Source organism: Aythya fuligula, chromosome 13 (genome assembly GCF_009819795.1).
Source record: "Aythya fuligula isolate bAytFul2 chromosome 13, bAytFul2.pri, whole genome shotgun sequence".
Taxonomy (NCBI): domain Eukaryota; kingdom Metazoa; phylum Chordata; class Aves; order Anseriformes; family Anatidae; genus Aythya; species Aythya fuligula.
In genome coordinates this window covers 6,036,505-6,062,644 of record NC_045571.1, presented here as the reverse complement: position 1 = coordinate 6,062,644, position 26,140 = coordinate 6,036,505, and the positions used below count along the sequence as shown (strand labels likewise).

Here is a 26,140-nt window from a genome sequence, read left to right as displayed (position 1 = left end):
CCTCAGCCCAGGAGTCCAGCCTATCCCGACCCCTCTGAAGGGCCACCCTACCCTCAGACAGGTGGACGCTACCTCCCACCTTGGTGCCATCTGCAAACTTTCTGAGGGTACACTCAATGCCCTGGTCTAGGTCAACAATAAAGGTATTAAGCAAGATAGGCCCCAGTACTGACCCCTGGCGGACAACACTTGTGACGGGACACCAGCTGATCCTCAGAAGCTCTGCCGGAAGCCAAATAAGTTGTAGAACAAGGGGGAATGGCCTTAAACTAAAAGAGGTTAGGGTTAGATGAGATACAAGGAAGAAATTCTTTGACCTGTGTGTGGTGAGGCCCTGGCCAGCCCAGCTGCTGTTAAAGCCAGACAGACACGACATTTTTGTCATCATCATCCCCCATTCCCCACCTGATGCTCTGGCTGCCCCTCCTGCCTGCACATCCCTACCCTGCTGTGGGTTTTGGGTGCCGCACAGGGCTTATTTCCCATAGCCACAGACAACAGCAATATAACAGGGAGAACATGTGCGCTTTTATTTGTAGCAAGAGACATGAAAAACTACACTTTTCCCAAATGATTTATAGACAACACTCAAAACAGTTTGAAAATATATTTTTTTCTGTAACATTTGGCTCCCCTGAACACGCACAAGCACTGCAGTGATCTGAACAACTTTTAACACAGCTTAAAAATTAGCCTGAAAACTACTCTAATACATCCAGTTTGCTTCACTTCCTTTAATATTTCATTTGTGACGTGGTTGAGAGATGACATTTTGCTGCCAACCTACTTTACACTGGATGTTTCCAGGACTTGTGCCATGCAGAGCCCAGCTGCACCTTCCAGCTCATCCTGCCACAATGCAACAAGCACAAACACAGCCAGAACCATTCAGCAACACAAACAAGCACCAAACTATATCCAACTTTTTTTTTTTTTTCTTTTTTTTTAAAGAAAACAGCTTCACTGAAATTTTGTTCTTCTGCATGTCAGCTTTGACTCCCCCTACAGAGAACTCTGCTAGGATTTCACCATGAAAATGGTGTAGGATGGTGTAGCAATCACTTCCACCATAGGATGTGATTTGACCTCCTGAATGCACTTCCACTCCAAAGATATATCTCCATAGGGTTAATGCTGAGGACAATGAAACTTCTGGCTTTTCAGTGCTAAATTTTCAAAAATGAACGGCATAATCCGGGGAGTTCCTCAACCTCCACCAGTTGAAGATCCCTGTGGACAAATATGACCTCTGTTAAACACCCCAGGGATGAAGATGCTCAACGAGTGGCAACACTCAGGCAAGAAGCCTCAAGCCTGGAGGCTATTTTCACTGCCTGCAAGGACCTTCCTATTTTCAGCCACCATATTCACTCCTTGGGCCCCAGTTTGGGTGCTTCACCTCTGCGAAACTGGTCCCAGCACTCACCTGCCAGCAAGCCGATGCTAACGAATACCACGATGAGGATGAAAAATGCCCTGTCGTTGTCTGAAAAAAATAAACAAAACCCAAAATTCCCAGAATTTTGCCCAGAGAAAGAAAAACTCCTGCCACTGGGCAGGCTGGTGCAGAGACACAAGTCCTCAATGAAGCCCTGCTGTTCCCACTCCTCATCTCAGACTGTGCTGGGAAGCCATGAGACCTCAGGGAACGGGGCCAGAGCGAACATTTTGGGGCCATTCCCCAGCTTTCCATTCCCGTGCCTGGGGAAGAAAACCCCACTTACTGTGGACGCGCAGCAGGAAGGAGGTTTCGTTGTGGCTGACCGCATTGCTGATTATGCACGTGTAGTAGCCGGTGTCGTTCATCAGGGCTCGGTGGATCTCCAGCGTGTTGTTGTGGATGAACTGGAGGCCGTTGCTCTCCATCAGCAGCTTCCCGTTCCTCTTCCACCGGTACATGTCCACCTGCCCCTCCAGCACGTTGCAGTACAGCTTGGTGTCGCCTCCCACCTCCACGAACGAGTTGCCCAGGATTTCTGGCTCGGAGAGCGGCTCTGCGCAGATGGAGCACCCGTCGGCACTGACACCCCCGCCTCGAGGGTGCCAGCACCCGGGCAGCAGCTCCAGCTCCCCGGCTGCGGCGCAGGGTTTGGCACTCACCGACCACGCGCAGCTCCAACCAGCCCGTGGCCTCCGACTCGGAGCGGAAGCGGTAGAACCCCCCGTCCCACCAGCGCAGCACCAGCTGCAGCGAGAAGTCCATCTCGCTGAGCCTGGCGTGGCCCACGTAGGCGCGGGAGATCTCGGCCGACTTGTTGGGAACGAACGTGGCGATGAGCTCCTTGCGCGCGCCGGACTCGTACTCCCAGGACGCCGTGGTGCCGGCTGCCCTCGGCTCGACGCTGAAGAGCACAGTGCAGCCCCTGGCCGAGACCAGGACCTCGGACACCGGCTTGAGGTCGGCAGAGTAGCACGGGAAGAGCGTGCGGGCTGGAAGGGAGGAACGCAGCGCGGGGCTAGCGGGACGCACCGGCATCCAGCAGGCAGCTGGGCAGGGAGAGCCGCCCTGGCTCGGCTCCCGCGCAAGCGGCGGTGCTGGGGACGGGATTATTTTGGGGGGGGCCTCACGGCGGGGCTTTAAGCAGCACCACGGAGAAGCAGGAGGCTGGGGAGGCGCTGCCTTCATCTCCCTGAATGCCTGCACTGCTTCGCTTCGCAGCCGGCTTCTGCCTGAGGAGTTTCCAAGCGTGGGTACGGCTGCGAGAGCCGCCTGCTCCTGGCCCTGCTCTATGGGGGGGGCTTGGAAGCAAAGGAGCCCCAGGGAGTCGCAACTGGAGCCAGGGCAGCCCCCTCCCAACCACCCATTTGCTCCCCAAAACATTTTGAAAGTTGTTATTGAGGCTGCGAGCACGCAGCAGGGGCTTTGGGGTGGGAAAAGCAGCCAGGAGAAGCTCCATGGTGGGGGGGGGAACCTGCACCGCCTGGCCTACCACAGCCACCACCAGCACCAACACCACCAGCACCACCACACTCACCACCTCCACCTCCACCACCACCGCCCCCAGCCCCAGGACTTGCCTATGACAGCCAGGCCGGCCGCTGGGCCTGTCCCGGCGGAGGCCAGGAGGACGAGGAGGGGAAGGGCGAGCATGGCAGACCTGGGGTGCAGCGCGGCCTGCAGCAGGGCTGGGACCGGGACCGGGACCGGGTGCCACCGCCTCCTGTCGCCGTCACTCAGGCCCCGACACGCGGCTGGGCTCGGCACGGGGCACCAGGACGCCGGGCACGGCACGCACCACAAGGCCGGGGGCTGTGGGGTGCAGCAGGCTCAGGGTGCCCAGGAGCTCTGCGGCTGCAAAAGCAGCCCAGGCTGGATATAACGTCGTGTGCCTTAGAGATCTGTCTTACAGACCGTTATTTATCTGCACGAACCGAGCCCATGTTCTGCTCCACACCTTCTGGAGGTGGGGGGGGTGAGCCCCAGAGCCCCCTGCTCCACCTTCTGCCAGCTGCATGCTCCGTTGCCCTGCCTGGGCCTTGAGCATTACCATTGCTGTTGTTGGCACCCTCTCCTTTTGTGAGCCCCAGAGCATCCTATCTGTTGCACAGGGGAACCTGAGGGGCAAGGGGGAGACGCCTCACTCTTGCCAGGACTTAAGGCAGGGCTGCTCAGCCTGCGGCAGCACATGGTACCACGCATTGATCTGTTGCTTGGATTCCTGGATGCATTGCAGCCTGCCGAGCTCCTCTTGCAACCTGGCATCTTGCTTAAAGAGTGCATCCATCTGGTCACCCTTGCACCCCCAGCACCCAGCTCTGCCTTCAGGCCCGAGCTTGATGTCCAGATGGTGGACTTCCCTGCAACAGAAAGTCTTATCAACTTAACAAGTCAAAAAAAAAAAAAAAAAAAAAAAAAAAGACCTAAGAGCCGGGCTTATGGACTCTTCTGAGGAGTTTGGCCCAGTTGTCTCATTTGCAATGCATTGCTGCTATTAATCGGCATAGAGGACGGCATGAGAGCAAGATCGACTAGGTCGATGAGGTTTTTGTATGAAAGACTTGTGTATTTGGCTTCCGGCAGAGCTTCTGAGGATCAGCTGGTGTCCCGTCACAAGTGTTGTCCGCCAGGGGTCAGTACTGGGGCCTATCTTGCTTAATACCTTTATTGTTGACCTAGACCAGGGCATTGAGTGTACCCTCAGAAAGTTTGCAGATGGCACCAAGGTGGGAGGTAGCGTCCACCTGTCTGAGGGTAGGGTGGCCCTTCAGAGGGGTCGGGATAGGCTGGACTCCTGGGCTGAGGCAAATGGGAAGAAGTTCAACGAGGCCAAGTGCCGGGTCCTGCACTTCGGCCAAACCCCATTCAGAGCTACAGGCTTGGGGCAGAGTGGCTAGAGGACTGTGAAGAGGGAAAGCACCTGGGGGTGTTGGTCGATGCTTGCCTGAACGTGAGCCAGCAGTGCGCCCAGGTGGCCAAGAAGGCCAACAGCATCCCGGCTTGTATCAGCAACAGTGCAGCCAGCAGGACCAGGGAGGTGATCGCCCCCCTGTACTCTGCTCTGGCGAGGCTGCACCTTGAGTGCTGTGCTCAGCTTTGGGCCCCTCACTACAAGAAGGACATTGAGGCCCCGGAGCGTGTCCAGAGACGGGCCAAAAGCTGGTGAAGGACCTGGAGCACAAGTCCTGTGAGGAGCGGCTGAGGGAACTGGGGTTTTTTGGTCTGGGGAAGAGGTGGCTCAGAGGAGACCTCATTGCTCTCTACAACTGCCTGAAGGGAGGTTGTGATGAGGAGGGAGCCGGCCTCTTCTCTCAGATAACTAATGATAGGACTTGAAGAAATGGCCAACAGTTGCTCCTGGGGAGATTTAGGTATCAGGAAAAGCTTTTTCTCTCAAAGAGTGGTCACGCCCTGGAATGGCCTGCCCAGGGAGGTGGTGGAATCAGCGTCCCTGGCAGTGTTCAACAAGTGCCTGGATGAGGTGCTACGAGATATGATTTAGTAACTTAGGCGGTAGTACTGGTGACAGCAGGACGGTTGGGCTAGATGACCTTGTAGGTCCTTTCCAACCTTGTGTTTCTATGACCATCTAATTCCAGCCCCTGCCATGGGCAGGGACCCCTCCCAGCAGCCCAGGCTACCCCCAGCCCCATCCAGCCTGGCCTTGGGCACTGCCAGAGATGGGGACCCATGGCTTCTGGGGCAGCCTGGGCCACAGCCTCACTGCACTCAGAGCAAAGAATTTCTTCCTTATATCTAATCTAACCATACTCTCTTTTAGTATTAAGCCATTCCCCCTTGTCCTATCACTGGAACCCTGACAAAGTGCCTGTCCCCAGCTGTCCTGTAGCCCCCGTTAGGCACTGGCAGGTTGCTGTAAGGTCCCCCCAGAGCCTTCTCTCCAGGCTGAACAACCCCAAGTCCCTCAGCCTGTCTCCATAGGAGAGGTGCTCCAGCCCCTTGATCATCTCCATTATGTCCCTCCTCTGGACTCATTCTAATACTTCCATGCCCAATTTGTGCTGGGGGGCCCAGAGCCCAGATTCTGCTCTCCTGAATTCCAGGGCTGTGAGCTTGCTGTTCTCCCTCCTCGCTGCCCTCTGAGTCCAAAACTCCACCGTCTCATGATCACCGCAGCTGAGGCTGCCCTTGAGCTTCACATTCCCCACCTGCAACTCGTGGGTGGTGAGAACTGGATCCAGCATAGCACATCTCCACATTGGCCCCTCTGTCACTTGGAGAAGGAATTTGTCATCAGTGCACTCCAGGCCCTTCTCCAGGCTCTGGGCGTCTGTCACTGACACTGGCATCCAGTCGGGAGGAGCGGGATAGGTTGAGGTTCTCCTCCCCTGGCTACTCCAGGTTAAAGCCCTCTCCAAAGCTGTGCTCACCGTTTCTCAGTGGTCCACAATCAGTGACCGGAGACTTTGGTAGCCTGAGAGGGACAGGCCAAGGGAGAAGGTGGAGGGATGCGGAGATGGGCGATGTGTCCTTGGGGCTCTCCCCTGCTTGTCATTGCCAGTGGGCATCTTCCTGCACGGAGAAAGAAAGAGGAGAAGGACGAGTCTGAGCCACCGTGTGGGACTCTGTCACCTGGTCACGCACTGCCAGGTATCCAGAAAGCCAGAAAGATCTTGGTTCCTTACCTGGTTTAGTTTTGCCGCCTCTGACGGTGCTCTTCCCACCGCTGGTGCCCTTGTTGGCCTGCAGAGCCCCCCCAGACCCCTTGAAAGGGGACGCGTGCTGCCCCTGTCCTCTCTCGGACCACGTAACCTCACCGGGAGGGTGCTGCGGGCACCTCCGAGCACCACGGCTTGGTGCGTCCCAGGCGGGGGCTAAGGCAAGCAGAAAAGCTTTTCTGCTCTTCTCTCAAGTGCCACGAGGCTGAGCCCTTGTCAGCGCCTGGGTCCTGGCCCCACGAGCTCCTGCCCTGGCCTGGAGGAGGCATCTTGGCAAGCTGTGCTCCGGCCTGGCTGGGACAGGGGCTTTCCTTGCCCCGGGGATGCGCTTTCCCTTGGGACGGGATTTGTTGCAACCCAGGGCACTGCTCAGCTTTAGTTTGGTCTGTAAAGCAGTCTGCCCTGGCCCGCACCCCCTCGAGAAACCTGGTCCAGAGCTGGCCAAGGCAGGATCTGGCCCCAGAGCTGGAGCCCAGATAGCACTGAGCTATCCTGTGCTTGAGGAGACACAGCGGGGACACCAGCAGAGGATCCAAATGGAATCCTTCTATTGCAGCGGCTCTAGCAAAGCAAAGGAAAAGGTGACCTAAGGTAGGACGTCTTTCTTTCTTTCCTTCTTTCTTCCCTTCTTTCTTCCTTCCTTCCTTCCTTTCTCTTTCTTTCTCTTTTTTCTTTCTTTCCTACCTTCCTTCTTTCCTTCCTTCCTTCTCTCTATATCTTTCCTTCTTTCTCTTTCCTTCTTTTTCATTCTTTCTTTCGTTCTTTCATTCTCTTTCTTTCCTTCTTTACTTTCTTTCCTTCCTTCCTTTTTCTGTAATTTTTTTTTGTTTGTTTGTTTTCCTTCCTTCCTTTCTTCTTTCCTTCCTTTTCTTTTTTCCTTTCCTTTCACTAGTTTTTTTCATGTATGAACATATTTCTCAGCTGATACCAGGGGGACAAAAAAGGGGGACCTTCAGATCCACCTAAAACACTACAGTCCACAAAGGATGTAAAGCCACTGACAGCTGTGGTGTGACCACAAGGTCAGTTAAGAGCCTGTGTAAGGGAAATCAGCACAGGCTAGGTCACAGGTGCTTATAAATATACATAAAAAATCAGAATATACGTGTATATATATATATATATGTATATATATATATATATGTATATATATATGAATATATAAAACTGGAATATGAGAGCTTCCCAACCACAATAATGGATAATACCCAGGAAAGAGCACCTGCAAAGAGGTAGACCAGTGCGGGATCTGTAATCACATATTGCCAGCCGTACCCTGGGGTGCACCAAGCACGGCATCGCTAGTCGGTCGAGGGAAGGAATTGTCCTGCCTGCCTGCCCTGTGCTGGTGCGGCCTCACCTCGAGTGCTGTGTGCAGTTCTGGGCACCACAGCACAAGGACACCAAACTGTTGGAGAGTGTCCAGAGGAGGGTGATGAAGATGGTGAAGGGCCTAGAGGGGAAGACGGCTGAGGGCACTGGGCCTGGTCAGCCTGGAGAAGAGGAGGCTGAGGGGGGACCTCATCACAGTCTGCAGCTTCCTTGTGAGGGGGAGTGGAGAGGCAGGTGACCTGTTCTGTGTAAACACCAGTGCAGGGGGGACAGTGTTAAGCTGAGGTAAGCGAGGTTTAGGCTGGACATCAGGGTGAGGTTCTTCACAGGTTCCCCAGGGAAGCAGTCACTGCACCAAGCCTGTCTGAATTTAAGAAGAGATCGGACTCAGGCACATGGTCTAAACTTTTGGGTAGACCAGTGCGGTGCCAGGAGTTGGACTTGATGATCCTCATGGGTCCCTTCCAACTCGGGATATTCTATGGTTCTATGATTCTATGCAGAAAATGTAGGTTTAATTATCCATGTATATGGATAAATTGTGGGAAAAGTAGAAAAAGTAGGTTTAGTTAGAAATGTGGATAAGACTAGTGAGAATCCAGGAAGGGAGTGCTGAAGACAAGAGAAATGTGGGGTTGCGAGTCACCACAGAGTCTGAGGCATACGGGAATAACAAGAGGAGGTAAGAGCAAGGACTGCCACGAGGCCCAGGAAAGGCTCTTGAGCACCATCACTGATCTGGAGGACAGGAGATGAGCGGTCGGGAACTACGGGAAGCTCCCTTACAAAAGAGCAGCAATCTAACCTAGATGTATTACAAAGAATCTTTAAGACTCAAAAACATCCACTATACACTTTGGCACTAGTTCAGTTTCTGGACTGGCCTAGGAGGAATGTACCAGCTTTTCCAATGACTGGTTCTTCTGATGTCATCCCCGTGTGGTGAAAAAGCTGCCCGTGCCGTTCTGCAGGAAGGCAGATGGATGCTTCCCGGTGAGTATTAAATATTCCTTGTTACATGACGAGTATCTGCAGCAACCAGAGAAGGGGACAGCTAACGTGTGCTGGAAGTCACCAAGGTGGACGTGGTCTGTAAGCTGTGGGTGACCTCCTGGGGGTCCGGCTGCTGCTGCTTCTCCTGATTTTTCTTGAAAGCTGAAAACGAAGGAGAGGGCATCAGCTCCTGGGTTTCCAACACCACCCTGAGCTTCATGGGGACATGTGAAAATGCGACTGCAGGGAAGAATGGGTTTTGGAGGCTTTCACGTGGCCAAACCCCTCTGTGTCCAAAACCAGATCTCTGTTTTGGATGGAGAGCCAGAAGGCAGCACAGAGATGGACACCCACCTTGCCTGCAAGCCCCTGCACCTCTAACCTACGAGCCCTTGGTAGGTTAGTGCAATATTTCTTGTGTTTCAGATTCCCAATTGTTCTGCACACCCTGGCAAAGCAGGGGTCCTCTTCCCGCCCTCTCCTCAACACATCATGGAGCCGGTGAGGCACACCATGGGCTCACTACTCTTCAGGTTAGTGGCCAGCTAGGCACCAGCCCACATCTCCTGGGTCAGTAGGAGAGAGGAAGAGCATCCTCCACATTTGGGAGGAGAAACTCGCTTTCCACGAACACCTCCTTGAGCATCCCTGAGTGAAGCAGAGGCACATTGCCTCTTGTCTCAAGACCTGCTGCCAGGGGGAGGGAGCTGAGAGCGGGGTCTCAGTGATGGAGCAGGTACTTGGTGTGGCTGGATGGAAACCAGTGGGCTACTTACACCACAGGAAGAGGAGCAGCAGCATGGGGAGGACTGCCACAGCAGGAATGACGAAGCCAATGGTCAGATTGACATCCTCTGAGCAGCCCCGCTCTGCCAAGGAGACAGTGAGAACTTGTCAGTGGTTGCTCTCCTGCCCCCCTTGAACATCTACAGAACATGAAGGTCATTCAGAGCATCCTGGTGTTTCATGCTCTGGAGCTCCAGGGGCAAATCTTGCCCTGCTGTGACCTCCCAGCTAAGCACAAGGCTTGCCATGACTGCATCAACTACAGCCTACAAAGCCACCCAAGGACTTTCTCTTCCCTGGCTGAGGCCAGTCCCACCCCGAACACCCCACCTCTCCCCAGAAGGAAGGCGACCAAGGCCACACGTGGTGCCAACCCGGCCGCCCATTACCGTGGAGCTGATGGAAGTTGTGGAGCAGGAGGCTGGTGAACAGCAGGTTGACTACCAGCGTCGTGGCTGTAATGCACAGGATGACATGGTGCCCTGGGAGAGGGGAGAAGTTCTGGTGGATGGGAGAGAAATGGGAGAGGAGGGCAGGCCAGCACGGGGAGTTTGCTCCCAGGCTCTCCTTGGGCCTTTTGCACTGGAGGTTTAGGCCACTGACAGCAACTCACAGTCTTTGGACCTGAAGTATGTGAGCACTGCTGGTCTGCACGGCGCCATCGCCACCGCCGTCAGTGCCATGGCCACGATCCCAGCCGAGAGGATAAGCCCGAGCAGGATGAAGGCAGCAGAATGACCTGTGGGGAGCAGAATTAAACAAGGAGGTGAGATGGGAAAGCTTCTCCTGGCCAAGGCAGACACTACAGAGCAGGGAACCCTGACATTGATTCTCCAAACCCAACAGCACTGCATCAGACAAGGATGCTGCTGGAGAGACCTGGAGGTCTTTGGTGTCATCAAAGATAAGACACGGGAGAAATGAAGAACAACTCAGTTTAAATGAATCCTACCATCTTCCTGCATCCAGATGACAGAGGCAGCCAACAGGAGGAGAGAAGAGGTGCACAGCAGCCCCAGGATGGACATCACTAACCATTCCCACGCTTCCTTTCCTGGGAAAAAGGCAAATATCTTTGAGTTAGGGCTCGGAACCTCACCAAGGGATCCAGGGTGCAGCCTGGGAAGGGAAGGTGAACACCAAGCACACATTTCCCTTGTAAAGAATCAAATTCCCGAGATTTGGAAACCTCAAAGACAAACGCTGGTGGATTTCAAAGGCTTTTGGTAGGCTTCTAAAGGGCTTTGTTTGACTTTTGGAGGAACCATGAGATGCGAGCCAGATGGGAGGACTTGCTGTTGGCTAGGTCTTATGGTCTCTTTTCTGCTAACCATCATGCTGCTACAGAAGCACCCACATCAACCCGTAAGCTTGGGTATGGGTGCACAGCAGTTTGCACCATTCTGACCCAAACACCAGTGTGCTTGGTCGCCAAACCCAATGCCACGTGGCCCTTGGTCAGCTCTCAGCACCTCCACGCAGGAAGCTCTTTGTGTCCTGCCCTTTCTATTTCTCCCCAGGGACTCCTGATAACAGAGAGGAACAACTCCTATGCCTCATACCATGATACCTGCGGGTGGCCCAATTTCTCCCAAAGCCATTTGGGATTACTGCTGCTAGGAAATTTTGTTTTCTGTTCAAGCCACAGAAGCATAAGAAGAAGTGCATGAACTCCACGACCATCGAGCAAGCTTCCTCCAACTACCGCGGTGAGTTTGGAGAGAAGGGGCTTGCCTCGCCCCCTGCCCTCTCCACGGCATGGAGAGAGGAGCTCAGGCGTGGGCACTCACCGAGTCTGAGCTTCCCCAGCTGAGAGAGCCGGATAATGAAGAGGACGGCAGAGATGACCGTGAGCACCAGCGCAGCAGCGGACGTCATCTGTGCAGCACGGGCAGGAGGTGTAAGACCTGCATGGAGGACAACCCCACAACATGGAGCAGCTATCCCAGGAGTCTGCAACAAGCTCGAAACCCTAAAGGATTACTGGGTTTCCTTGCGTGGCAGATCCCACAAGAGGCAGCTGAAACCTGCGAGGGTCTCAGGGACAAAGTGCTGGTGCCTCAAAGAGCAGGCTTGAGCTGGCACCTAAATGCACAAAGGCTGCAGGTCCAAGTGAGACAACAGCCAACAAACAAAACATCTGCCAGCCCCAGGAGCACAGCAGAGCTGCTGGGGGTCTCGTCCAGGTACCTGTGGGCTCAGGGCTGGTGTGACAAGGTGGCAAACCACCGGACCCACCCTGGCAGGGCAATGCTAACCTGTCACGGTCAGGTTGAGGGCTGCCTCCTTCCTGTTTATGGAGTTGTTGATTATGCAGGTGTAGGAGCCGCAATCCGACTTCTCTGCCTTCCTGATCTGCAGCACAGTGGTCTTCCCAGTGATCTGACTGAACTTTTCGGGAGGAAGGGGATGTCCATCCTTCTTCCAGGAGACATCAGCCACCGTTCCTTCTGGCAGCACGCAGGTCAGGTTGATGAGTGAACCAGCCAGGTTTGAGCTGCTCAGGAGCTTGGGCTGGGGCAAGGGCTCTGGAAAGCAGAGAGCGACATGGCAGCACTGCCTGGGATTGCCTCTCCTCCCACCTTAAACCCGCCCCGCATGAAATGCCAGAACAGCAAGCCCCACGCGGGGTGAGCAGCACCTCCCCTTCTCATTCACACCTCAGCTCAGTGCCTCGGTTGAGTCTGGCAGGGGAGAAGACAGTGCAGGAGCAGGGCAGCATCCACCAAGCTCAGAGCCGATGTCCCAGCCGCTGCCCTTAAGCCACGGCACCTCCCCAGGGGTGGGCAGCACCGGCCCCTGGAGCTCAGGCATGGCACCCTGGGGCCACGGACACCGACCCGACAGAGCTGCACCTTGGGATTATGCTGGGAAGTGATGACGGGGACTTTATGGACACTTCCAAGAGGAGAAAGCTGCCCCCGCACAGCAGTGGGGTGGAGGGGTGCTCTGGCACAAGGACATGGACGTATTAGAAGAGTCCAGAGAATGGCCACAACAGAGATGATCAGGAGCTGGAGCACCTCTGCTATGGACACAGGCTGAGAGAGTTGGGGGTGTTCAGCCTGGAGAAGAGAAGGCTCCGGGGGGACCTTTTACCAACCTTCCAGTACCTAAAGGGGGCTACAGGAAAGCTGGGGAGGGACTCTTTGCCAGGGAGTGGAGTGATAGGACAAGGGGTAAGGGCTTTAAACTAAAAAAGGGTAGCTTTAGATTAGATACAAGGAAAAAAATCTTTATTATGAGGATGGTGAGGCACTGGCACAGGCTGCCAAGACAAGCTCTGTGTGCCCCATCCCTGAAGGTGCCCAAGGCCAGGCTGGATGTCACCTTGGGCATCCTGGGCTGGTGGGAGGGGTCCTTGCCCGTGGCAGGGGGCTGGCACCGGGTGGGCTGTAAGGTCCCTTCCAACCCAAACCATTCTGTGGTTCATGGGATCTAAAATAGGACTCCACTGTTGCCTGCATTTAAACTGGTCAAACCCCAGATGCCGTGCTTGATGCACCCCAGGGTACGATTGGCCCTCCTGGCTGCCAGGGCACACTGCTGGCTCATATTCAGCTTGCTGTCAACCACAACCCCCAGATCCCTCTCTGCAGGGCTGCTCTCCAGCATCTCATCACCCAGTCAGTATGAACAGCCAGGGTTGCCCTGTCCCAGGTGCAGGACCCAGTAATTGCTCTTGTTGAACTTCATGCGGTTGGTGATCGCCCAGCTCTCCAATCTGTCCAGATCTCTCTGCAAGGCCTTTCCATCCTCATTCAAATCCACAACTCTCCCGAGTTTGGTGTCGTCGGCAAATTTGCTCAGAACTCCTTCTAGTCCTACATCCAAATTGTTTATAAAGACATTGAAGAGGACTGGCCCTAAAATGGAGCCTTGAGGGACCCCACTAGTGACCATCCACCAGCCAGATGCGGCCCCATTTACCACAAGCCCTTGAGCCCTGCCTGTCAGCCAATTGCTCACCCATCGGATGATGTTTTTATTAAGTTGTATGCTGGACATTTTGTCCCGTAGGATCTTATGGGAAACCGTGTCAAAAGCCTTGCTGAAGTCCAAAAAGATCACATCAGCTGGTTTCCCTTGGTCAACTAGACAGGTGATCTTATCATAAAAGGAAAACAAATTTGTTAGGGAGGACCTGCCCCTCATGAACCCATGTTGGCTGGGACCAATGACTGCATTGTCCCCCAGGTGCACTTCAGTAACTTCAAGAATCATCTTCTCCATAATCTTACCAGTTTACCAATAATATTTATTGACATGAGACTGACAGGCCTGTAATTGCTAGGGTCTTCTTTCTTGCTCTTCTTGAAAATTGGCACATTTGCCAGCTTCCAGTCTACAGGGACCTCTCCAGATTCCCAAGATCACTGAAAAATAATTTAGAGAGGTCCTGTGATGACATCACCCAGCTCCTTAAGCACCCTGGGATGGATCCCATCTGGACCCATGGGCTTGTATGGCTCCAGGTGGAGCAGCAAATCCGACACACGTTCAGGGTTGGTTGGGAGTTTGTCATTCCCACCGTCATGGTCCTCCAGCTCAGGGCACCCTGGGTCCCGAAGCCCATCATCAGTGTTGAAGACAGAGGCGAAGAAGGCATTAAACATCTCTGCTTTGCCTATGTCATTGTCTGTGAGGAGACCTTCCCCATCAAGTAGCAGACCTATGTTTTCTTTGGTCCTCCTTTTTCTGTTCACATATCTAAAAAAACCTTTGTTATTGTCTCCCACAGACATGGCCAGCTTCAACTCTAGTTGGGCTTTGCCCACACAAATTTTCTCCCTGCAAACACGAACAGCATCCCTGTATTCCTTCTGGTTGCACCAGTCGCAAAGCCACATGTTAATGTGGTGAGCCCGCTTGTCAGCATCGATCCCCCCTATTGGAAGGGCAGAGGCAAACACAACCTGTGCCCCTGGTCCCTTTTGATTGCTTTCAGACTTCTCGTTGCTACCTTGTCATTACCAGCCTGAAAGACCAGCAGTAGGTAGCAGTTGGTGGGCCATACCCGGCGCTTGACTTTCTTAGTGAAGTCTCTCACCCAAGCTCCGGGGAGGCAACAGACCTCCCTGTGGGGTGGGTCTGGTTGGCATATCGGGCCCTCTGTCCCTTTCAGAAGGGAGTTCCCCAGGACAATAACCCTTCTGTCTTTCTTGACAGATGATGTAGCAATGCGGTGGGTAGGTTGCCTTGCCTTAGGCACTTTCTCCAACTGGGACAGGCTTTTGTCTACATCGCTGTTCTGATTGTCGTGTTCTAGACCCTCATACCTGTTATATAGGGGTGAGGTGGACAAGGACAGGGCTCGCCTACCACCCCGAACAGGAACCTGCCTCCATTCACCCCCTTGGCCTAGGTCCCCTCCTATTCCCTGTCAGGATGGGGGAACTTCTGTCTTCTGCATGGCAGGAGACACTCGTGCTGTGGCAGGCTCGTGAGCCTGTCTCACGGAGGGCAGAGTATGCTTCCACCAGTCAATTTCCCTTTCTGACTCCCTGATGCTCCAGAGCCTGCTCACCTCCCCCCAAAGCTCCGCAACCTAACTGAGCAGCTCTTCTACCTGGGCACAGCTCCCATAGGCATACCCCTTGCTGCTGCTGTGGGATACCGACAGGAGTGGTTGAATGACAGTCCATGTCATTCAAGGCAGTAATGAAACCAGAAAGTCCTCCTCTAGTCCACTTCACGGGAGGCATACCTGTGCACCCTACTGATGGCAAATCCTACTGATGGTCAGAGAAAAACATCCTTTCAACCAATTTTGACTTACCGATCACTCTAAGAGTGGTTGTTGTTGCTTTGTCCTGCAACAAGTTAACTGTTGCTTTATAGATGCCACTGTCCGTCTCTCGCAGCTCTTGCAGGACAAGGGAGCCGTTGTTTCGGTAGAAATCCACTCTGCCTTTGTAAGCTGGGTAAATGGTTACTGACTGTGACTCTGCGTAGTACTGCAGGATTAATTCGGGGATGTTCTCTCTTATGTATTCCCACTCGGCCAAGCTGATGTTCCTGATAGCCGGTGCGTGCATCGTGACAGAGGATCCCTCCTCTGCCCAGAGCTCTATCATTTCTGCTGCAAGACAGGACACCTGCAAAAGCAGCAGCAGGTCTGGAAACAGGAGAGAAGCCAGAGCAGGGTGGGTTACTTCTAAGCAAAAGCCAAAGGACAAATCAAGCTGCTCTTATGCTCTTCTTGGAAAGGCCCCAACTGCCTTCTTGAAACCCATTGTGCACATCTGATTTCCGTCCTCCCTTTTTTCTTTATAAGAAAAAAATCATAACATTATGGGCACGTTATAAAAATGGTTCGTAACTGGTTCAAGTATTTCCTTGCTTTTTGGAATGAAAACAACAGGAATCAGGCTCCTTCGGGGCTTCTGCATGTCAGGAGCTGCTCAGTGGGACCACGTTCAGCGTGGCTTCACCCCCGGACCTCACCCAGTTCCCTCAGCACCCGAACCTGGTGGGACCCAGGCACGGTGAGGCTGCAGCACTGGGAGGCTCCTGCCAGGATGCTCACGCCTCGACCAGCCCTTCTGCAGCACAGAGGTGCAAGCGAGCGTGGAAATGCTGCAGGTGCCCGCTCTCCACCTCTCCCAGGTCTGCTGCAGCAGGAGGGCTGCGCGGTGGTACCCAGCCCAAGGACAAGTCCCCTCTCACACTCACAGCCTGCGAAGGACATGGCAAAGAGCCACAGGGGCTTTCAAACCGGCACGAGGGTGGAGCTCCTTCTGCAGCAACGCTCTCAGGAGGGTCACTAGCAGCGATGGACCAGCCTGGGAATGACACCGTGAAAAGCACCCTCAGCACCATCAGCACTTCCCACGCACTGCCAGCTGATGGCAACACAGGCAGCAGTGCTGGTGCTTTCTGCAGCCCTCCCTTCACTGCAGCTTGGCAGTGCTACAGCTCTGCCTCATCCCTTCAACACCCATTTGTAGAGCTGCTGCCTGTGACGGCCGTGCCCCTGCCTGTACAGAAACACTTCTCTGGTTGAGCTCCCTCCCTCACTTCCTCAGGAAGATTTAGCTCCTGAGCTTGTGTGTGGCTGCAGGCTCTGCACCTGCCATATCCGTCATCGTGGTGACTTGGAAAACCCCAATCACATCCCGTTCCCTTTGTGCAACTGATCACAAGAACAAACTGTCTGCACCTAACACATTTTGCAGTGGGGTGCAACACTGCTCGAGGCTGGCTTGCAGAGCTCAGATGTAATCATTGGCTTTTGGATGACAGAGACCAAATTTACTGCTCTTTTTTTTTTTTTTTTTTTTTAGTATTTTTATTTTTTTTCCTACTGTTTTGCAAAGCACTGGAGCAAAGATGACGTGGGAGGAGCAGATATTTTTGTCAAAGGGACAAAATGTAATGACCTGTAATTAGAGTCTCAGATGGGACACAAAGATTTTAAGATTTTTTTTTTTTAAGATTTTTTAGAGACATGGTCTGTTTTAGAGACAGCCTGAGGCTGGTGGGAAAGGAGCTTCTCATGCAGAGACGAGAACCTGTGCAGGAGGATGGGCCCACTCCAGAGAGACATTACCTCCTGGCAGCATCCAGCTGGCTTCCATGGACCCCTGCAAACATCAGAGCAGCATCTGAAGGAAAAGAAGAAAAAAGCCTTTTCAACCATGGAGCTGCTTCTGGATCACTCCAAGCAGGTGCCCAGCCCAGCATCCTCACCCCAAGAGCAGCCAAAACCCAAGGGAAGAGGAAACAGGCCATGCACATTGTGTTCACCCCTGTGATGGAGCTGATGGCCTGGCTTCTGCCCTGCTAAAAGGATTTTGAGAAATGAGGTTTCAGAGGTGCAGGACTTGCCCTCATATTTCATTGAATTTCTCCCTGCCAGATCGATCTGGATGGCAGCACAGCCTTCCGGCCTGTCAGCCACTCCTCCCAGTTTTGTGTCTCTGCCTTCTCTTCTTCATCTTCTGTCACCAGGGCACCCACCTCATTCAGCAGTGGCCCTAAATTGCCTCTAGTGTTAGTGTTATCCACAATGAATTTGAAGAAGCCCTTTCTGTTGTCCTTGACCCCTCTCGCGAGGTGTAATTCTAGGGAGGCCGGAGCTTTCCTGGTTGCCTCCCTACATTCTCTGACAACACCCTTATATTCCTCCCAAGTGGCCAGCCCTCCTTCCATGATCTGTAGACCCTCCTCTTCCACTGGAGTTTGTCCAGCACTTCCCTGTTTAGCCACGCAGGTCTCCTGGCTCTCTTTCCTGACTTCCCACCTGTTGGGATGCTCTGATCTTGAGCTCGGAAGAAGCAGTCCCTAAATGCTAACTAACTCTCCTGGGCTCCTTTTCCTTCAAGTACCCTCTCCCGTGGGATTTCCCCTAGCAATTGCTTGAAAAGGCCAAAGTTGGCCCTACTGAAGGCCAGGGACACGATTCTGCTCGATATTCTCTTTGTGCCACATGAGATCCCGAACTCCACCATCTCAGGGTCGCTGCAGCCAAGGCTGCCCTCAACCTTCACCACTTCAACCAGCCCCTCCTTGCCGGTGAGGACAAGACCCAGCAGTGCTCCTCTCCTAGTTGGCACGTCCACCATTTGCATCTGGAAGTTATCATCAGTGCACTGGAGTGTGATATATGGAGTGATAATTCGTGTCAAGAAAATGGTTGATATTAATAAAGAAGGGGGAGATGTGGGAGTGTGGCCATGGGGGTGGGCTATTGAAGGATTTTTGAAACAGCAAAGATCCCATGGCTTGCTGCAGCTGAGCAAACCAAGCTACCAGGACGACTATGAGAAGTTCCCACACAGCCCAATTGAGGAATTTAGAAAAATATTGTTGCCAGCAGCTGGCTTCAAGGACGGGATGTACGTGACTGCTAATTCCAAGGGGGTTGTTTTCTTGCAGGTGGGGTTGTTTTCGTGCAGTTGTTTGTCTGAGTGTTTTTGACCGATAATCTTGTGTGAGGCACTATCCGCCCCTGTTAAGTTTACTATAGAAGTCAGGCTATTCGGGTAATAAAGGGCAGCATGATCTGACCATACTAGCGTCTGTGATGTTTTTGGCCGTTCTTCCTGCAACAGTCGGCAAACCACATGGTTAATGACAATATCAGACTGTCAACGATGAAGCCATCAGGAATGTAAAAGAGTTTAGAGGGATTAAAGAAGGGTGATTCAGGAGACACCATGCAGTCTCCGGTTTCTTCTTCTCCAGCCATTAAGTTGGAAGTTCTCCAGCCATGGAAGTTGCTGGGTGTTTGCTGTTGCTGTTCTATGCAAAGTTCTTTGACCAATGAAAAGTTGTTTTCAAAAGAAACAACTGGGGCAAAGAGTATAAGAGTTGAGCCTGCCTTCAGGATAAAAAGGCAACACAATGTAATGAAGTTACGTCATCAATAAAGAAGTAGAATGTGGAGGAACGGTTAAGTGAAGTAGGTCATGTGAATGTTGAGCAACTAGGAGGTCGCGAGCTAAAAAAGTATCGAACGCAGCTCATATGAGTCTGAGAAAGTACGTAACGCCTGGGAGCTAATCAGGCACAAGGACATGATATCTGTTGGTGGTTTGGGAAAGTACTGACTGTGTTATTTCGGTTGATGGGAGTGAGAAACTAGCTGATAAAATAGAGAAATGCACTAACCAATCATGAGCTTAGCTTTTGCAATATGTATGAGCTAATTATATTGAATTAGATAAAGACGACTGAGCTATCCAATAAATCGAAGTTCACTGATCACTCATATTGAGCGTCTGTGTCTTCCTTCCGTCGACAACAAATGTCCTCGCAACAGTAGAAAGAAGGAATGAATAGGGACAGGCTAGCAGAACAGAGACCAGGATGGGATCAGGCACATTGATTGGCTCATGAAGATGGGTTCGGCCAAACTCAACAAACCACTCAGAGAAGCTCATACAGAAAGTCGCTGGAAATGGGCACACTGGAGCTGGAGAGAAGCTCGAGCTGAGAGAAGCGAACCTGTGCACACAACTGCCCCTCGCTGGTCAGCAGTTGCGCATTATGGGGAATCATACGTCCTTAGGAACAAAGACTGTCCTGGTAACCTTACAGCTTATTCCTTTTATTAACAATCAGACAGTTTATGAGCCTCAAATATGGGACCAAATTGAGTTCAAGGTGTGGGACTGTGCAACTAAAAACGACAAGGTTGCAGTAGGATTGCTCGGCACCTGGTGAGCTGTCTCTGAGGCCTTAAAGAGCCGTGTGGGACCACAGTCAGAAACGTGGGGTTTGCCAGAGAGTTGAGGGAGCTGCAGGCTTGTCCACAGATCCTTCTGCTACACCATCGCCCCCCCCACCACTACAGCCATCACAGGCCTTTGCTGTTATACCCCCTGCTGACCTGGACAAGCCTTTTGACCCAGGGTTATTGGCCTTGAAAAGGAGACGGAAATGTTTCCCTTCGATCCAGGAGGAACAGGATACATAAGGCTCAAAGGCTGAAAGTGAGACGTGTTGTTCCCACGACTAACTCTGGAATTATCCGGTGTTTGTAATCAAGAAAAGGAACGGAAAATGGAGACTGTTATATGATCTGAGAAAAATTAATGAAGCGATGGAAGATATGGGAGCACTCCAACCAGGATTACCAACTCCAATTCTGCTCCCACAGTCATGGACATTAATAGTAATTGCCTTTAAGGATTGTTTGTGAAACACTTGCTTTTTAAAACGTTGCCATGTTTATGATTCATATCTATAGGCATACTCGGGGTTAATATGTAAAAGCAGTGTTCTGTATATTTAGAAAGTTCGATGTTAGTGTGTACATGCTGGTAGAGCATAGACTCCCCGCGCACTCAGCGCTGTTTACTTGCCTTTTATAAATATTACTAAATTCAGATTCGGTTGAGACTTCATTTATTACAGGAGGAACCTCCGGGACTGTGAGTGGCTGGCTGAGGCCTTCCAGTAAATGTCAGGGTAGCTGAAATCCCCCAGGATAAGCAGGGCCTGTGATCGTGAGGCTGCTATCAGTAGGAGGCCTCGTCAGCTTCCTGATCCTGGTCTGGTGACCTGTAACAGACACCCACAACACTATTCCCCACACCAGCCTGCCCCTTAATTCTCTCCCACAGACTCTCAGCTCTCTCCTCATCCTCCCCTGGGCAGAACTCAATACAACGTAGTTGCTCTCTCACATGAAGAGCAACTCCTCCACCTCGCCTTGATGGCCTGCCTGTCCTCAGCAGAACATACCAGTCCTCGGCCACAGCCCAGCCCTGTGAGCTGTCTCACCATGTCTGTGGAATGGCCACCAGGTCATCATCTCCTGACAAAACACGGATTCCTAACTCCTCTTGCTTCTTCCCCATGCTGGTGCCACAATCAGCCACTTTTTGGCTGTTTTTCTCTGGTATCCTCCAAAGTTTGGGCAATAAAGTGTTGTGGTTTTTGACAGGAAAATGGGAAAGATATTTTGGTTTATGGCGTATGCAACTATTTTAAGGATGTAAGAACAGTGGCTGTGCAGAAAGCTGGCACCATTTATAGATGGAGAATTTCCTTTTTCCAGGCACATCCCAACCAGCATGGAAACGCCCTATTTTCCTGCTGGGGGCTGGAGTCCCTCCCAGCTCTCCCTGTGCTCATGGAGACGCACTGAGGATCCCCAGGTGACGGAGAGTAAGGAAAATTTGGAAGAAGGGCGTGCAATGCAGCTCTCGTGTGACTTTTTTTAAAAATGAATCCCTCCTCCAGCAGATAAAATCTCATTCCTCAGAAACCTGGGGGAAACAGAGAAGAGCCCTTGGAAGGAAATGACTGCATAAGGCAGGCAGGTGGTTTTGTGTAACAGTGATCACACAGGCCATTGATTCTCAGTGAGACAAACACCTCCCACAGATATTTGTGGCATGAGAGGCAGTTGCAAACACAGAGACTTTTGATGAGGGCAGATATTTCAAGAATTTTAGCTACAACAGACGAGGGAGGACAGGCTCATGAAGACAGATGGACATAAGACTACGATTAGCATCTCTTCTGTGCCTTGTCTTTCATTTCTACAAAACACTCATGAGGAAAAAATGAAGCAGAAGCCCATTAGCCCGCTAGTGATTCACAAAGAGTACTTTGTAAGGCGTGTGCTTCCAGCCTATCAGCCCCGGGAGATGCATCAGCAGCGCCTATCAAGCCTCTTGCAGGGATGAGCTGCATGTTGAAAAGAGCTCCTTACAGGGAGCAGGGCTACACTACCAGCAGCCACCCCAACAAATAGGAACACTATTTGTGCCAGAGGAGCAACAGCAGCCCAGGGTCTTTCTTTGCAGGCTGGGGAGCCAGCACAGCCTTTAGAAAAAGGAACTGCTTTGCGCCAGCTGCAGCGGCTCTAACAGCTTCAAAAACAATCAAAAAAAAATGTGTGCGGGCTGACAGAAGCAGGATTGTCTGCAGCCAGCTTTGCCCAGCATTGCTCATGGGCCCCTCACTGCTGTGTTCCCTTCTGTTATCACTTTGCAGCAGCTGTGCAGGGCAAGCACAGAGGATGGGCAAGGAGCAGACCTGGTCAGTCATTATCAGCCCTCACCAAGGGCTCAGACAGGGAAGAAATAGGCCTCATAATGGAATGAAATAGTAGCTATGTACAAATTCAGCTCTTGCACTCAGGACCACAGTTATTTTCCCACAGCACTTGGTACAAGCTGGTACTTTCAGGTGCGCTTATCAGGAGGGGGCAGATATATACAGGCAAATATTTCTTCTTGTTGACAGCTCAAACATAAAAACATCACTGCAAGATGAATTATCTGGAATGATCTATTGGACTCTACCGATATGAAAAAAGATGCAAATCATCCCACAGCTTCAGGTCAAATATCCAGTTAGCAAATACGAATCCCTGTTGTGAGAGAGATGTAGATCAGCTATCCCTGTCTCACAGAGCAAAAAGGACTACCAAAACTGGTGAAAAGCAGAAAAAAAAATGCTACTCACCGGTAATTAAACAGAAGGAAAAATCTTGCCTTGTCTTCTAAAAGTAGCAGCACAACTGTAGAGGAGCATGGCTCTTCGCAGCTAACGCAAACTGGCAGGGAAATTCTTTTTCATCCTGCAGGTTGTGGTCAAAACAAAAGAGAGAATACGCAAAAAGAAAAAATGTGTCATGAACGTTTAATGCAAAATTTCAGCCGTAAGCTCAATGATGAACATAGCTGGGGTGAGGAGGCTTCTCACAGTCCCACCCATGGCGCTGGAGGCAGGGAAAACACAGCAATGGTTGTCAGGAGCTTTTACGTTAACCTCTGAGTTAAGTGTAAAGCCTTGCAAGATGCTGGAGCCGTGGAAAAACACAGGAATGGGCTGAGTGGAGGCAGACGGGACGTTTATGAGCTCTGAACTCCACAGAGCACTTACACGCAGTAAGTGTTTATTTGGTATTTAAGGGGCTGGATAGGAGGGGAAGCTGAGCTGGGGGAGCAGATCCCTGTGGGGGAGAGCAGCTGAAGCCCTAGGGGAAAGCAGGGGGGTCGCTCTGTCCCCATGGCTCCGTCCCCCTGGCTTTATCCCAGTCCCCACCTCCCTGTCCCCAACCCCTTTTTGCGTTCCTAACCCTGTACTCACCTCGGTCCCGTTGTTCTCCTAAAGTAGCAGCAGCAGCGCAGGGCTGTGCCTTCCCTGCAGCCTTGCTCCACCCTCCCAGCCATTAACCAATTAACCCCACCTTGCGGTTCCGCGGAGCCCCAGCACAGCTGTCCTAGCACCAGCTCAGATTCAGCACACTGAATCCTCCCCCTTCCTCCCCCTCCTCAGAAGTGCAGGGAGGGGAAATATAGTGAAACAAATGGTTTGTCTGCGGACGAAGCCACTTCCTCCTCCTGCTCCAGCGTGGAGTTCCTCCCATAAAACGCCCAAACTGTTCCCAGATGTGCTTCGCACAGGATGCAGCTCCCCAGGAGCTGCTCCACACACGGGTCCATAGCACAGGGTGCACCCATCAGAAGCAAACTGCTCCAACGTGGGTACCCCGTGGGCAGCAGCTCCCCCAGATGCCCTGGTCCTGCGTGGGCTCCTCTCCACGGGCTGCAGCGTGGAGATCTGCTCCATGTGGGACCCATGGGCTGCAGGGGGACAGCCTGCTCCACCAGGGGCCTCTCCACAGGCTGCAGGGGAACTGCTGCTGTGTGCCTGGAGCCCCTCCTGCCCTCCTGCTGCACTGACATTGGGGGCTGCGAGGCTGTTTCTGTCTGTGTTCCTCCTTCCTCTTCTCAGCTGCTGTTTTCAGCAGTTGTTCACAGTAGTTTGTGTTTTTTTTTTTTTTTTTTTTTTTTTTTTTTTTTTTTTTTTTCCTTTCTTTTCTGAAGTCTGTTCTCCCCGAGGCACAATCAGCATTGATGTTGTATAAACTCACTTTAGGGTAGAATAAATCTTGTAGTTGAAAATGTAATGAGAACAAAATATTCAACATCTCGTTATATGTCAAACTTCAGTTATGCTGAAACTTGAGCTAACTTGAGCAAAGTCTGCGTTCCTGGGACTTGGAAGACAACTGATTCAGCCAACTTGGCATTCTTTAGTAAAAGAAGAAAAGTACATCAGGAGCAAGACCTACAGTCTAACTCCCAAATACCACTGCCCACGTCCCAAAGATCCCTGCCCACAATTCTTGGGAGGCTTTGTGTAAGCACAAGGACTGATAAGCTAATTAGCATACGAAGTGAGAGTAGGCGGGTTTCAGTAATGAATATGTATAGGCGTTAATTGAATATTCATTGTTATGCTGTATAAATATGAGATAGTTTGTTACTTCGAACATGCATGTTAGGTGGAAGGATCCCCCGTGCATCCAGCGCTGACAATAAAGGATACTTTGTCACTTAGAAATTTTGGCTTCGATCTTTGAATCAGCATCACCCAATTGGCAGCCACATACCAAACCTTGGCACATAAAGCCAACACACCAGCGTTACCCAAAGCCAGCTCCATGGTGGCAAGAGGTCCTGAAAGCTGCCGTGTGCAGGTTTGGGCTCAGCCCCGGCTCCCCCCAGGCTCCCGCCCTTGCTAAGCAATGGGAAGCAGCAGCTTCTCTGCCACGCACCGAGATGCTCGCTCTGACCGAAGTGCCCACCCCGTGTGGACCTGGACCTTTGGCTTCCTGCCCCACGAGAGAAGTTCTGGCTCTAGGAAATATCTCCAGCCCAACCCGCTCCCAGGGACCTCACTAGGTACACTCTGCCTGTCCTCATGGCGCTGGGCAAGATGCGTTAAGGACACCGTCTCTCCTAGCATCCTCACAGACAAGCTGGCAAAGCAGGGGCTGGTAAGGGGGCAGTGGGGTGGGCGGAAAGGCAGCTGAGCAGCTGGGTTGGGAGCAGCAGCACAAAGTCCATCTGGAGGCCAGTCACTACCGGTGCTTCCCAGGGGTCGATACGGGGGCCAGTATTGTCCAACACTTACCTAAATGGAATTGCAGAGAAACAAAAGACTGCTAACAAAAGCTAAGCAAACACAAAGTGAATAAATAATTCAGACACTCAGTGGTACCGGGGCAACCGGGATCTGTGACAGAAGGCTGGAGATAAGCACACATGGCGCATGCCCCCTGGAGAAGCTACTGCCATCCGTGACCAACCAAATCTTGTTACCTTGGTTTTCACGTGGAGTACATCACCCTCACAAAGGGCAGCGAGGCCTCATCACCTGTCTGATTTGTGTTTGCCTCCCCTTGGCCAGCCCGGAGGTTTCCCACGTGCAGAACTACAAGGGCCCAGCTGCCTTTGCGGGAATACTTAGGGGTCGGGGGCACTGAAAGGCAAACTTTAGAAAGCCAAAAAAGTGGGTGAATTATTAACCCTTACCCCTGAAACAGCTGCAGTCTGGTAGAGCAGAGGCTGCTCTCAAGTACCAGCAAAAAGATGAATATTGCACCGGCATCCTGATGGGATAGGGGCGTCTGGCCTAAAAAGCCTTTCAACATTTGCTAAGTCCATGAGTTACCTTGCTTTGTGCAACTGGCTGAGGCCATAGTGACCTCTGTGACCTCTCAGTTTAATGCTCAATAAACGTGTCTGAAATCAGAAGACTCAACCTGAGAGTATCTCACATTGCAGTTTGTTTCCTAGCAGCTAAAACCAGCCCCGCATCACTTCTGAGCTGAGGGGGGAACCCATGATGCTCAGAATCCAACCTCCACTTTTGATTTGAGCATGTATTTCAGCATGTATTTCAGCATGTATTTTAGTGTGTATTTTAGTGTGTATTTTTCTCATGCTTTTTTCTCATGCATATTTTTCTCATCTTATTCAATTGCTTATGTTCAGTTGCTTTCTCGTGCCAGGTTAGATTGCGTTTGGAGGAAGGAAATATGGTTCCTGCTCTAGCTGATACAATAACCGGACGGGAGGAGCAGGAAAAACAACAAGGCATGGTTGAGGACCCTGATTCCTGCTGACTGCATGGAGTGAGCCCTTACCTTCCCCAGCCCTGTAGCATGGCAACACCCAAAGCCTGGCCTCCATGATGCCCCCTCAAAATAATACCTCATATTTTCCCTCCTGGGCAGAAAAACCCATAAGAGAACAGAGCAGCTACTGTCAACACGCAGTGACAGCGGGAATTCTGCAGAGGGATTTGCATTTAAGCAAATAGCTTCAGAAGCACGCCAAGGTCGCTGCAGGTGTGGGTGCTGCTGCTGGTGGGGACAGTGGTCCTTGGAGATGCTGTCCCATCTGCAAAGGGCATCAGGGGTGGACAGGGAGGACACAGAGCTGTGGATGTGGAGGAAAGCGGCCTGACCTCCCCTTCCAAAGCACATTGAAATCATCTGCACATGGGGAGCGAGCAGTGGAGTGTGGCCTCACACACCAGAAGGAAGGGGTGGGTTAACGGCACACACAGCTGCATCCGCATTGAAACAATGAACTACTGAGAGAGACACTTGCAACTACTCTTAAAAGCCCTTCTCTCCCCCATGTCCTGCTTT

The 26,140-nt window shown here is 52.1% G+C and overlaps 2 protein-coding genes across 5 annotated transcripts; both read right to left on the bottom strand.

Annotated features, from left to right (window-relative positions):
* Nucleotides 1-183: 183 nt before the first annotated feature.
* LOC116494546 lies at nt 184-3,768 on the bottom strand. 4 transcript variants are annotated; one of them, XM_032196466.1, is made up of 5 exons: nt 3,583-3,768; nt 2,101-2,430; nt 1,725-1,994; nt 1,427-1,486; nt 456-1,230 (listed from the first exon to the last, which is right to left on the bottom strand). In XM_032196466.1, exons 1-5 carry the CDS (start codon nt 3,719-3,721, stop codon nt 1,175-1,177), a joined length of 855 nt encoding a protein of 284 aa, XP_032052357.1. In that variant the 5' UTR covers nt 3,722-3,768; the 3' UTR covers nt 456-1,174. The 4 variants fall into 4 exon arrangements, with proteins under 4 accessions (XP_032052356.1, XP_032052357.1, XP_032052358.1 ...); XM_032196467.1 differs by having other exon boundaries at nt 3,634-3,768; XM_032196464.1 differs by lacking the exon at nt 3,583-3,768 and having other exon boundaries at nt 2,101-2,889.
* Nucleotides 3,769-8,503: 4,735 nt separating this feature from the next.
* LOC116494483 (Down syndrome cell adhesion molecule-like protein 1 homolog) lies at nt 8,504-22,525 on the bottom strand. The gene is made up of 11 exons (XM_032196397.1): nt 22,156-22,525; nt 16,781-16,835; nt 15,904-16,013; nt 15,008-15,346; nt 11,487-11,756; nt 11,019-11,135; nt 10,181-10,282; nt 9,842-9,967; nt 9,618-9,710; nt 9,219-9,311; nt 8,504-8,604 (listed from the first exon to the last, which is right to left on the bottom strand). Exons 3-11 carry the CDS (start codon nt 15,917-15,919, stop codon nt 8,504-8,506), a joined length of 1,257 nt encoding a protein of 418 aa, XP_032052288.1. The 5' UTR covers nt 15,920-16,013; nt 16,781-16,835; nt 22,156-22,525.
* Nucleotides 22,526-26,140: the final 3,615 nt, after the last annotated feature.